This window comes from Oryx dammah, unplaced genomic scaffold (assembly GCF_014754425.2).
Source record: "Oryx dammah isolate SB20612 unplaced genomic scaffold, SCBI_Odam_1.1 HiC_scaffold_23, whole genome shotgun sequence".
NCBI classification, from domain to species: Eukaryota; Metazoa; Chordata; class Mammalia; order Artiodactyla; family Bovidae; genus Oryx; species Oryx dammah.
The window spans coordinates 83,019,797-83,032,957 of NW_024070207.1; the positions used below are offsets into that span (position 1 = coordinate 83,019,797).

General features: G+C 41.3%; 1 protein-coding gene across 3 annotated transcripts in view; it reads right to left on the bottom strand.

The window, feature by feature from the left end:
• The window catches only part of PHF8 (PHD finger protein 8), a 109,087-nt gene extending 97,748 nt beyond the window's left edge, over positions 1 to 11,339 (bottom strand). For 2 of the 3 annotated variants that reach the window (XM_040266044.1, XM_040266046.1), the window contains exons 1-2: positions 10,907 to 11,339; positions 9,517 to 9,706 (exon numbers count right to left, since the gene is read on the bottom strand). In XM_040266044.1, coding sequence (XP_040121978.1) covers positions 9,517 to 9,614 — 98 coding nt within the window. In that variant the 5' untranslated portion in view covers positions 9,615 to 9,706; positions 10,907 to 11,339. Of the gene's footprint in view, positions 1 to 9,516; positions 9,707 to 10,671; positions 10,838 to 10,906 lie in introns of those variants that run through there. The other variant, XM_040266045.1, reaches the window with a different exon arrangement.
• Between the last annotated feature and the right edge of the window lie 1,822 nt (positions 11,340 to 13,161).

The following is a 13,161-nucleotide window of genomic DNA, read 5'->3' on the forward strand; positions in this document are numbered from 1 at the left end:
AAAGATGTTCAACATCATTCATTATCAGAGAAATGCAAATCAAAGTCACAATGAGATACCATTTCACAACAGTCAGAATGGCTACTATCCAAAAGTCTACAAGCAATAAATGCTGGAGAGGGTTGGAGAAAAGGGAACCCTCTTCCACTGTTGGAGTGCAAACTAGTACAGCCACTATGGAGAACAGTGTGGAGATTCCTTAAAAAACTGGAAATAGAACTGCCATATGACCCAGCAGTCCCACTGCTGGGCATACACATTGAGGAAACCAGAATTGAAAAAGACATGTGTACCCCAATGTTCATTGCAGCACTGTTTATAATAGCCAGGACATGGAAGCAACCTAGATGTCCATCAGCAGATGAATGGATAAGAAAGCTGTGGTACATTTACACAATGGAATATTACTCAGCCATTAAAAAGAAGACATTTGAATCAGTTCTAATGAGGTGGATGAAACTGTAGCCTATTATACAGAGTGAAGTAAGCCAGAAAGAAAAACACCAATACAGTATACTAACGCATATAAATGGAATTTAGAAAGATGGTAGGATAACCCTGTGTGCAAGACAGCAAAAGAGACACAGATGTATAGAAGTCTTTTGGACTCTGTGGGAGAGGGCGAGGGTGGGATGATTTGGGAGAATGGCATTGAAACATGTATATTATCATATGTGAAACAAATTGCCAGTCCAGGTTCGATGCAGGATACAGGGTGCTCGGGGCTGGTGCACTGGGATGACCCAGAGGGATGGTATGGGGAGGGTGGTGGGAGGGGGGTTCAGTATGGGGAACACATGTACACCCGTGGTGGATTCATGTCAATGTATTGCAAAACCAATACAATATTGTAAAGTAATTAGCCTCCAATTAAAATAAATAACTTTATATTAGAAAAAAAGAAAAATGTAAAAGGAAGAAGATAGACCCCTGACTTACATTACTCACTAAAATTAACTCAAAATGTATTAAAGATTTAAATGTAAGACCAAAAACCATGAAACTCCTAGAAGAAAACACAGGAAAAAAGGTCCTTAACGTGGAACTTTGGCAATAATTTTTTGGCTGTGACACAAAGCACAAAGTGACAAAATCAAAAATAAATAATTTCAAAAATAAATCAAAAATTTGGTTTGGCCACATCAAACTATAAAGTTTCTGCTATGCAGAAATAAAAAGGCAACCTATGGAACAGGAGAACATACTTGCAAATCATATGTTAAATATTAAATAAGGGGTTATTATTCAAAAAATTTAAGAACTCCTACAGGTCAATAGCAAAAAAATTTGGTTAAACAGTGGGCAGATGAAACACATGAAAAGATGTTCAACATCACTCGTTATTAGAGAAATGCAAATCAAAACTACAATATGGTATTACATCATTGTAATGGCCATCATCAAAAACTACAAACAATAAATGCTGGAGATGGTGTGGAGAAATGGGAACCCTCTTGCACTACTGGTGGGAATGCAAACTGATATAGCCACTATGGAGAACAGTATGGAGATTCCTTTAAAAAGTAGGAATAAAACCACCATACAACCTAGCAATCCTACTACTAGGCATATACCCTGAGGAAACTAAAACTGAAAAAGACACATATAACCCCATGTTCACTGCAGCTCTATTTACAATAGCTAGGACATGGAAGCAACCTAGATGTCCATTGACAGATGAATGGATAAAGAAGCTGTGGTACATACATACCATGGAATATTACTCAGCCATAAAAAGGAACACATTTGAGTCTGTTTGAATGAGGTGGATGAACCTAGAGCATATTATACAGAACGAAGTCAGAAAGAAAAAAACAAATATCGTATATTAATTATATATGGAATCTAGAAGGCTGGTACTGATGAGCCTATTTGTAGTGCAGCAACAGAGATGCAGACACAGAGAACAGCCTTGTGGACACAGTTGGGGAAGGAGAGGGTGGGATGAATTGGGAGAGTGGCAATGAAATATGTACTTTACCAAACATAAAATGGATAACCAGTGGGCATTTGCTGTAAGACACAGGGAGCTCAAACCTGGTGTTTGTAATGACCTAGAGGGTTGGGATGGGGTGGGAGGTAGGAGGGAGGGGGCATGTGTATACCCATGGCTGATTCATGTTGATATATGGCAGAAACCAACACAATATTGTAAAGCAACTATCATCCAATTTAAAAAAAAAAAAGTGAGCAGGCGAACTGAATAGACATTTTCACAAAGATACACAGATGACCAACAGATACATGAAGGCATTATGCTAAGTAAAATAAGTCAAAGACTACTCTATGATCTCATTTATATATGAAATCTAGGGAAAAAAACCCAAACTCATAGAAAAAGTGAGATTTGTGGTTACCCTCCAGAGGTGGGGGTAGGGTAGGAGAATTAAATAAAGGTAGTCAAAAGGTACAAACTTCCAGTTATATAAGTAAATAAGGATGTAATGCACAACATGATGACTATAGTTAACACTGCTGCATGGTATATTTGAAAATTGCTAAGAGTAATTCCTAAAAGTTCTCATCACAAGCAAAAAGCTTAGTTTTCCTCTCTTTTTTGTACTTACATGAGATGATGGATGTTAACTAAACTAATTGTGGTAATCATTTCATTCTACACCTTATTGTGGTATATTTATTGTATCTATACATAATTGTGGTAATCATTATACTCTATACCTTAAACAGTACTGTATGTCAATTACATCTCAATAAAACTGAAATAAAATTGACTGAGAAAAATGAACAGAGCTTTAGCAACCTGTAGACTAAAACAAAAACAAACCCAAAGATATCCACACTCAGAAATAGCATAATCAGGAAACTCCCTGATGGTCTAGTGGTTAGGACTCGGTGCTTTCATTGCCATGGTCCAGGTTTGATCCTTGTTCATGAACTAAGATCCCACAAGCCATGTGGTACAGCCAAAAGAAAAAAAAAATCACATTCCTGAACATTAAAAAGACAAAGAAAAAATCTTGACATCAGTGAGAAAAATGATATTTCCTAAAGGAGAATGCCAATTTAAATGACAGAAGATCTCTTATCAGAAACCAAGGCAGCCAAAAGGCAGTAGCACAACAGTTTTCAAGGGCTGAAAAGAACTAGAAACCTAGAATCTGATATCAAATGAAAAGACCCCCTCAGCAATTCAAGGGAAATCAAGACATTCTTATATGAAGGAAAACTAAGAGTATTTGTTGCCAATAGGACAATGCTAAAAGCATGTCTAAAGGATGTTCTTTAAACAGAAAGGAAATGATAAAAGGACTCTTAAGAACACCAGGAAGACAGAACAAAGGAAAGACTGAAAATATGGGTACATACAATATATTTTCCTTCTCCACTTGAATTTTCTAAATCATATTTGACAGTTGAAGCAAAAATTATACTACTGTATGATATGGTTCTCAACATATGTAGATGAAATATTTAAGATAACTATAGCAGGGGAGCATAAAGAAATTTAAAATAAGATTTCTACTCTTCACTCAAACTACTAAAATGTCTATACCAGTTGATTGTGATAAGTTATCTATGTTTTATGTCAATGCCTAGAACAAGCACTGAAAAAGCTATACAAAGAGATACACTCAAAAACATTATAGATAAATTTATATTCATTTATATATATATTTATATTTATATCTAAATTTATTATAGATAAATCAAAATGGAATTCTTGAAAAGATTTAAGTAACCCAAAGGAAGGTAGGAGAAAGAAAACAGAATGAACAGAGAAAACAAACAAAATAAAAAATTTACCAACTTATGCTCTAACACATCAATAATTGCATTAAGTATATTTGGTCTAAATATACCAATTATAGAGATTAGCAGAGTGGAAAAAAATAATTCCAAACTTATATGCTGTCTACAAGAAACTCACTTTATATATAATGGTGTTAGTTGAAAGTAAAGGGATATAAAAAGACACAAGGCAATCATTAATCAAAAGGAAGGAGTGGCTATTTTAATGTCTATATTAATATCCTATAAAATGGACTTCCATGCAGAAAAAATTGCCAGTGACAGAGGACGTTACATAATAATTAAAGGGTCAATCCACCAAGACACAGCACTCCTAAATGCATCTGCATCAAACAACAAAGCTGCAAGATATGAGGCAAATGATAAAACTGAAAGGAAGAATAGAAAAATTGACAATTATACCTGGATGCTTCACCTCTTTCTCAACAACTGACTGAACAATTACACAGAAAATCACCAAAGACAGAGAAGAATTCAGCAACACCATCAACCAACAGGGGTAAATCAACATTTACAGAAAACTCCTCCAAACATCAGCAAGATATACATTCTTTTCAAGTGACCATGGAAACATCTACCAAGACAGACCATATCTTGGGCCATAAAGCAAAACCCAGTAAATTTAAAGGAACTAAAATTATACAGAGTATATTCTATGGAAACGAACCAGAAATCAATAACAGAATAACAGGAAAATCTGCAAACACCTGGAAAGTAAACAACATACTTCCATACAATTTACAGGTCAAACATGAAGTCTCTAAGCTAAGCAAAAATTAGAGTGAACTACATGAAAAGGAAAACATCAAAATTTGAGGGACATAGCTAAATCAGTACTAAGAGGAAAACTGATAGCACTAAATACTTACATCAGAATACAGGAAAAGTCTCAAATCAATAACCTAAGCTCCCACCTCAAGATATTAAGAGGAGCAAAATGAACCCAAAACAAGCAGAAGGAAGGAAATAATAAAGTATAGAAATCAGCGAAGCTGAAAACAGAAAGATAAAAGGGAAATTCAATGAAATAAAAAGCTTGCTCTCTGAAAAGATAAATAAAACTGACAAAACTATAGCAAGTCTGAAAAGAAAAAAAGATAAAAATTTTCAATATCAGAAATGAAATGAGATGTCGCCACAGAGCCAGCCTGCAGACATCAAAAGGATAATAAGGGAATATTATGAACAACTGTACACACTACATTTGACAACTTAGAAGAAATGAATCAATTCCTTGGAAAGCACAAATTACTACAACATATCCAATATAAAATAGATAATTTAAATAGTCTTATAACTATTAAATGAATTGAATTGATAATTTTAAAACTCAAAAAAAAAAAGATTAAAGATAGTTCAGTTCAATTGCTCAGTCGTGTCCAACTCTTTGCAACCCCATGAACTACATCACGCCAGGCCTCCCTGTCCATCACCAACTCCTGGAGTCCACCCAAACCCATGTCCATTGAGTTGGTGATGCCATCCATCCATCTCATCCTTTATCATCCCTTTCTCCTCTTAACCTCAATCTTTCCCAGCATCAGGGTCTTTTCAATGAGTCAGCTCTTCACATCAGGTGGTTTCATACATCAAGTGTTTAGTATAATGACTGGCAGTCTAGCTAGTACTCAATAAACAACGGTCATTACCATTTTATTTAAATCATTACAAGCTCTCTTGGGGAAACTGAGGCTTCACAGAGATGAAATCCTTTGCTAGAAAGTAACAGAGTCAGAATTTGAACCCAGATCTGAAGCCAGTGCCAATTTCCCTAGAGTTTAAGAGTCCACACCACGGCCACCACCTTGGGGATGTGGCAACCAATACTTCCTTTATAGATAGGAAAACTGTAAAGGAGTGAGGTTTTGTCAAAGCCCCAGATATATGCTTGCCAACTAACTTCCCCCACTAGTGTACAGCAAGGTTTCTCAAAAGTTAGGATACATCAGAATCTACCTGTTTGTTAAAATAGACTGCTGGGTTCCAACCCAAGAATTCACATTTTTAACAAATTTCCAGTTAATGAACCATATTTTGAGAACAACAGTGTACAGTTATGATATGTTAGCCCACCCATCCCACAGTATCAGAAGCTGTCACACTCCAAAGAATGGGAAGCAATTGAGACAGAGGATGGGCTGCCGTCTATGGGGTCGCACAGAGTCAGACACGACTGAAGCGACTTAGCAGCAGCAGCAGCAATGTTCTAAATCAGTGGTTCTGAGAGTAGCTCCCACTCACATACTGAATCAGAAATCCTGTGGGTGGGGCCTACCTATCTCATCTTTTAAGAGGTCTTCCAAGTGATTCTGATACACCCTAAAGTTTGAGAACCACTGCTCTACAAATCAAAGTGCTCTTCCAAATCCAGCCCCTGACAATAGAGGAATGGAGCTATACCATTGTTTTTTCCACTTTTGAGAACCTGGTCTCAAGCCAGATAATTCTAAGTTCAAATCCAGACTCAAAGAGTAACTTAACTTCCATGAGTTCCAGATTCTCACCAGCAAAATGGAATAGTCATCTTCCTTGTTATAACCTTTCCAGGAAGTAACATGGCATTACTAATCCCTAACTGGACTTTAAGAAATCTGGCCTTTGGAAGTCATCAAAGATGTGAACAGATTTATATCATCTACAGGCATCTGTGGGCTTAACTATTGTGGGCAACCATGAAAAATGCACAATATTTAGTAATTTTCAATTATGCTAAAGTACTATGAGCCTAGGATGTGTGTATATGTATGTGTGTGCATGTGTGCAATGCACTTAGTAACCAAGAACAGCCACCCACCAAGGACCTGATTCTCAGCTGGCTTCCTTATTCTCTGGCAGTCCATAGAGAAGCATGGTAAGAGATAAAATTTTGGTCTCTTTCATGGGAAAAAAAAATTAAGGCAGTTAACTTATGTCAGGGTGTGCACAGAAACACAGGACTCACCACAGAAATGTGATTAAGAAGGGGCCTGGCCCATAAACACATTTTCATATTGTAAATTTGGAATTGTTAAAGGCCTCAGTGGTATTCCTTATAAATGTCAAGTCTCTACTGTGCAAAGATGCTTACCACAAGGTTTTCCTTTTTGTTTCAACGAGCACCCAAATAAAAATGCCAAACATTTTCAGAAACCCTAAAGTTTCCCTCACATCATAGTATTATTTATAATATAAAAAAGTAGAAACAACCTAAATATCCAACCTCAAAGGAAATGTCTGAGTAACTGATGATACAGATATATAATGGGATATCAGAAATCATCTTTAGATCAATATTTAATGACCGTAACTTTATAATGTTAAGAATAAAAATCATGTTACAAAATTGTGTTTATAATACAATCCCGTATTGTATTGGGTTGGTCAAAAAAATTGGTTCAGGTTTTTCTGTAAGATGTTATGGAAAAACCCAAATGAACCTTTTGGCCAACCCAATAAAATATACGTTTATATTCTAAGTCAAACGATGGGAGTTAATGCAACAAAAAATTAAACAGTAGATTGTGCTGGATAAAAGGCCCATGGATTTTTATTTCCTTCTTTATTCTTGTTCTGTATTTTCTACAATAAGCATGTCTCACTTACATAGTCAGGGAAAATTTTTTAATATTATTTGAAAACGAAATATCTAACTTTCAGGCTTGGATTTGCATTAGATGAGATAAATGTATGCCAAGTCTCTGTCATGGGGCCTGGCACACAGTAAGCACTCAGGAAGCATTCATTCCTATTTCCTGCTCCCACACTGCAGAGTTAGGGTCTCTGTATTGTGTGCACAAAGTTCACTTGTTAGGTTTAAACCTACACAATCCAAAGCAAGGCCACAGGCAATGAATCAAGAAGATTCATCCATTTGTTCATTGAAAAACGTACTCAGCATCTATTACATGTTTAGCATTGAACTAGGTTCTGAGGATACCAAATATGAAAAGATTGCATCTCTGCCCTCAGGTAGCTCTTGCTAATGAGTGACAAAAATATATTTATAACTATGATATGATGAAATAATTACTTTCAATAAGAACATACATAAAGTGCCATGGGAACCCAAAAAGATGCCTTCTACAAAAGAGGTATGCTATGAGTTGTAAATGGAAGGACATTAGTGTCTTTGCATGTGCAAAGACAAAGAGGCATAAGGAAGTATAAAATTTCCCCAGAACTCTTTCTGGGATATAAAGAACAAGGGAGGAGGAGTGATGGTAAATGAGACTGAACAAGTATATCACAAAAGGTTTTGTCTGTCACACAAAAGAGACTGATTTTTATTCTGTAGGAGGATCACTGAAAGAATTTTAAGCAGAGGAGTGACTTGATCAGCACTAGCAAAGATACCAGGAATCCTGAAGACATTTTAATGCCCTTTTATTTCCAGGGGAAAGAAAAAGGCCCCATCATCTAGGTCTGTCCCCTCTTAAATGAAATAATATGAGGCAGTAAATAGAACTCTGCACCTGGCACAGTAAATACTCAACAAAGATCAGCTGAATATGAATTTGGATGTGCTGCATGGGACAGTCCCTGCTAAGAGTAGAATTTTACCAGTACCAAAACCTTCAGTTTGGTCTTGGGTGTGGTAACAGGAACATCTCCTTCAGAAAGTGCACATGTGGTCAGTCACTAAGTCATGTCCAACTCTTTTTGATCCCATGGACTGTAGCCTGCCAGGCTCCTCTGTCCACAGGATTTTCCAGGCAAGAATACTGGAGTGGGTTACCATTTCTTCCTCCAGGGTATCTTCCTGACCCAGGGATTGAACCCGCGTCTCCTGTGTCTCCTGCACTGGCAGGTCACTAGAGCCTCTGTGAAGCCTCCTTTTGAAAAGGACTGATAACAACTGAAAATTCTAGAACCTAACAACATGCAACAGCAGGAGGGCGCCATACACTGTTTTGTTGTACTCCAATGTACAAATCCTCTCATGGTTTTCTTTCTAGAGCTGACATAAGTCCCAATAATGGGATAATATTACAGGTTTATTCCACACACTAACCTTTCTGGAATCCTAGGTGACAGGTGCTTATGTGCACACATGGTTACCTGGAGGGAATTCATTAGTGGTTTTACTCCTACTGTTTTACCCAATATCTCCTCTGCTTAATTCAATTTACCTGGATGGTTCTGCAGGTAATACTGTAGAAATAAAATACTATTGCATTTCTGCCTCCATTTACTAGGTGCATGCAAAAATGCTTTAAATAAAGAGGAAGGCTGTATTAGATATATTTTATCTAATAGATAAAGAAAACACTCTGTCTGCCTGAAGACAAAGAGACTCAGAGAAGCAAAGCAACTTGTCCAAGGTCACTCTGATAGTAAGCTGCAAAACCACAACTCAAATCCATGTTTGTTGGACTCAAATATCTCAAAAATGCAGTACAGTCTCTCCCAAAGCCAGCCTCTGAGGAAAAACAAAATTACCAGAATATAAAGATGATTCAGTCTTTGTAACTGAAAAGAAAGTATTTTTCTAAGAAAAAAAAATACAAAATAGAAGAAGGGTTCAAAATAGAAATATACATAGGAAAAGAAAAAAGAGGAGAAACCAAATGTCAATCAATGTTAAGTTAGGCCATAATCTACAAGGAGGGATGTAAGAACCTGTGTCTGGGGGTGGGTTGGACCTAACTGTCCTGGAGAGAGGGGAAATTAAGTTTCTGAGGAGGAACCTGAACCAGAGTTGAGAAAGGAGCAAGCCAGTGAGCACCTGGCCACTGCACCCTGTCCAGGATGCCCTGCCCTCCTTACCTGCCATGAAACCAGTCCTGGCACATGTCACACTCGATCATGAAGCGGGTCACATCGTAAGGCAGCCGACAGAGGCAATACACTGGTACTGAAGCCATCTTCACCAGGCCTTGGAGTGTTCTGCAGTGGGCCAGGTTCTTAGCTTCAAAAGGAGCAGGAGGCGGCAGCACGCGTCCCCTCTGGACCAAGGCTGGGCACAAACGACACTTTTACAGAGTGAATCAGGTCCCCCAGGGTACCAACCCTCAGCTCTCAAATGGACAGTTACCGCTGCCGCCGGGATGCAACACAGCTGGTTGGGGCTGTAGGGGGCAACTGGAGAAAGTCCACGGGCCGCTTTAACAAATAAAGAATAGCGCTCTGCTCTCGAAGCTTTATTTCCCCTCCTTACCTCCTTCAGCCCCCTGCGTCAGTGATAACTTCTTTCCGGATTTCAGGGAAAGATCTGACGCCTTTTCAGGAAGCTCCTTTAATCTCTCACTGCACCCTCTCCTTGTTAGCAACGCTGCTTTCCAGGGCTCTCTTTATTATGACGCAAACGACAGCCTAGAAGACGAGGCTGGGGGTATCTTAGAAAAAGCCCCTTCTCTCACTCCAAAAATAGAGGCAACAAGAGAGAGAATAGGGATCCCTGGAAGTCCTCAGATTACTCGAAAATTACCTCGATGCCATCAGGAACGAGGGAGACAAAACTAGGCGCCCAACTAAAATCACAGTTCTGGGGTCGTGTTCTGAGAGTTTAACTTATCTGCTCCTTCACTTTCAAAATTATTCCATCCACGACCAGACGGGAGTCTCATCACCCCAATAACTGAAATAAATTTCAACCCCAAAACTGATCAGCTCACCCACTTCTTCAAAGCTGACAGGCTTCTGTTGCACCCCAGAAACTCAAATAGTTCACTTCAAAACCCCTGAAACTGACTAGAATTTCCCTCACACTCCGCAACCAAGTGAGGATTTTCCTCCCACAGCTCTGAAATTGGCAGACATCTCCTCACAGCCCCCTCAAACTGACCAAGACTCCCCTGCCCCCTTAAAACTGACAGGTATCTCATCACAGATCCCAAAGTGACAGGAATATCTTTCCAGCTCCAGAAACTTAGAATCTCCTCACGCCTCCCAAACTGACAGGAACCTCCTCATGACCCAAACCTGACAAGAACGTCTTCGGTCCCGAACCCTACAGGGACCTCCTCATCCGTAAAGCTGCAGAGAATCCTCAAGCCCGCGCAGCCCGGTCCCACCGAACTGCCAGCGGCCAGGCTCGCTCCGGAGCGGCTCAGCGCCTCTCTCAGCGGGAGGCTCGGCCGGCAGTTCCGGCCCCACAGGCTGCGCGCGCCGAATTGTGGGATCGTCACGGCAACGCGGCGAACCTCGCTCGCCTTACCCTCGAACCACCCGCTGGGTCTCGCTGGCCGCCCGGCGGTGCTTCAGGGCAGCTTTCTCCACAGCTCTGCCTCGGGCCCGGCCGTTAGGGCCTACTGGAGCCCTCGGCTCGGGCCTAGTCCGGCGGCCGCCCAATGAACGGGCTAGCGGCGGCGTCGCTGGGCTGGCAGGAGATCGCCGCGGGCAAACCAACGAAGAAAGAGACGAACCGGCGGCCGGGTTGGAGAAAAGCAGTCCGGAAAGTCGCTGGGAGATGCTCAGTGGCGGTGGTAGGCAAATCGGAGTAGTCAATAAAGTTTATTCAAAACAACGAGGAAGTTGGGGCGGAGAGGGCAGGAGAAATACGGGGTAAACAGCTACCATGTTGAGAGTGGCGGCACCGCCGTGGGGAGGCGACCCAACCGCCATCTTATGAGGTCCGGACTCGCGAGGTAACCGCGGCAGAGGCGGGCCTCGGCTCCCGCGTGACGCCATGAGGGGCGGAGCGTCACCTTGAGAAGTAGGGCGGGGCTCGGCACCTTTGGACCCGCTGGACTACCCAGGTACCCAGTCGACGCCGAGGACCCGGAACCAAGAGGCGGAGAGGCCGCCATCTTAGGCGAGGCAGGCACTTGGCTCCATTTTGAGTGGGGCCAGAGCCTTCCCTGCTTTCCCCCTCCTCCGGGCAAGCAGGGAGTTAAGCACCCACCACCAACAGACACTGACACACACACATACTCTCTCTTCCTACTCCTCCCCAGCTTTTTCTTATGAGAGGAGGTGAACTCTGCGACTGTGCGCCGCAAACTTAATAGGTGGCAGCGTGGGGGAGGTGGGGGAGGGCGAGTACTCACAGAGGCTCCTGTTCACTGAGCCCCTTCAGCAGGTCGGCCTGTTTAACGGGGTCTCCGGGTCTTTAATCTTCGGGCTTAGGGAGGCCAAGTTGCTTGAGTTTCAGAGCCAGAAAGCTGAACCTTGCACCCTCTGCTACCCAAGGGGTCCTGCCCTCAGTCCTTCCATAAAGCCTCTGTCAACTCCCCAGCTCCCTCTGAAATCTCTCTTCTTTGGTACTCCCCAACCCCGTCTGGGCTTCCCTAGTGGCTCAGCTGGTAAAGAATCTGCCTGCAGTCTGGGAGACTTGGGCTCAATCCCTGGGTTGGGAAGATCCCCTGGAGAAGGGAAACACCAGGCACTCCAGTATTCTAGCCTGGAGAATTCCATGGACTGTATAGTCCATGGGGTCGCAAAGAGTCAGACCCGAAGGAGCAACTTTCATTTTCACACCGCCCCCCCCCCCAGTTCAGTTCAGATACAATTGAAGGGTTTCCATGCACCTGTCCCATGATTTTCTTACTACAGCCTGAGGATGGAGAAGAGGTTGAGGGGATGGAACTCCACACACATGCTTCAGGGTGGTGCCGGTTTTCTCAGACAGTCTAGAAAATTCTTTAGGAATCCTCTTCCTTAACGGGTCCCACTGCTTTAGAAAAGAAAACGCGTGTGTGCACACCAATTTCCTAAGTGATGAGGGGGTTAGGCCCTGGGGATAGAATGATGAAAAAGAGGGACACTACAGTGGGAAATTGCCAGCCAGGGCAGGAGACAAGGCTGCAAGTAAACGATTGGAATACAGCATACAATAAGTACACAGATAACCTCTTGCAAAATATAGAATGAGGCTAAGAAAGTGCCTCAGAAGCTGCTTGATGATGTCAAGGAAGATTTCAGAGAGACTTGTAGAGTATATAAAAGTTCATTAAATTAACAAGAACATTGTATGTAAAAGGATTATGATGTACAAATGGGATTCCCAGGTAGCTCAGTGATAAAGAATCTGCCTGCTAATACAGGAGATACAGAAGATGTAGGTTGGATCCCTGGGTGAGAAAGATCCCCTGGAGAAAGGAATGGCAACCCACTCCAGTATTCTTGCTTGGAAAATCCCATGGACAGAGCCTGGTGGGCTACAGTCCATGGGAGTTGCAAAGAGTCAAACACCACTGAGTGCATGCACATGCACAGACACACACACACATGCAAACATTGTGTACAAATGCATGGATGCACATGGGAAAATATTTACAAAAATGTTAGATTTTATCCTGTAAGCAATAAGAAATCACTATAGTTTTTGAGCAGAAGCAACAGGGTCACATTTGTGGCTTAGGCAGAGGACAGTCCAGGTTTAGTGGGACCTGAAGCTTATACAGTTTGTGAGGTTCATTTCATTAGGAAAAGAATATAGACTTGCAAATGCAAAATTACATTGAAAGGTAA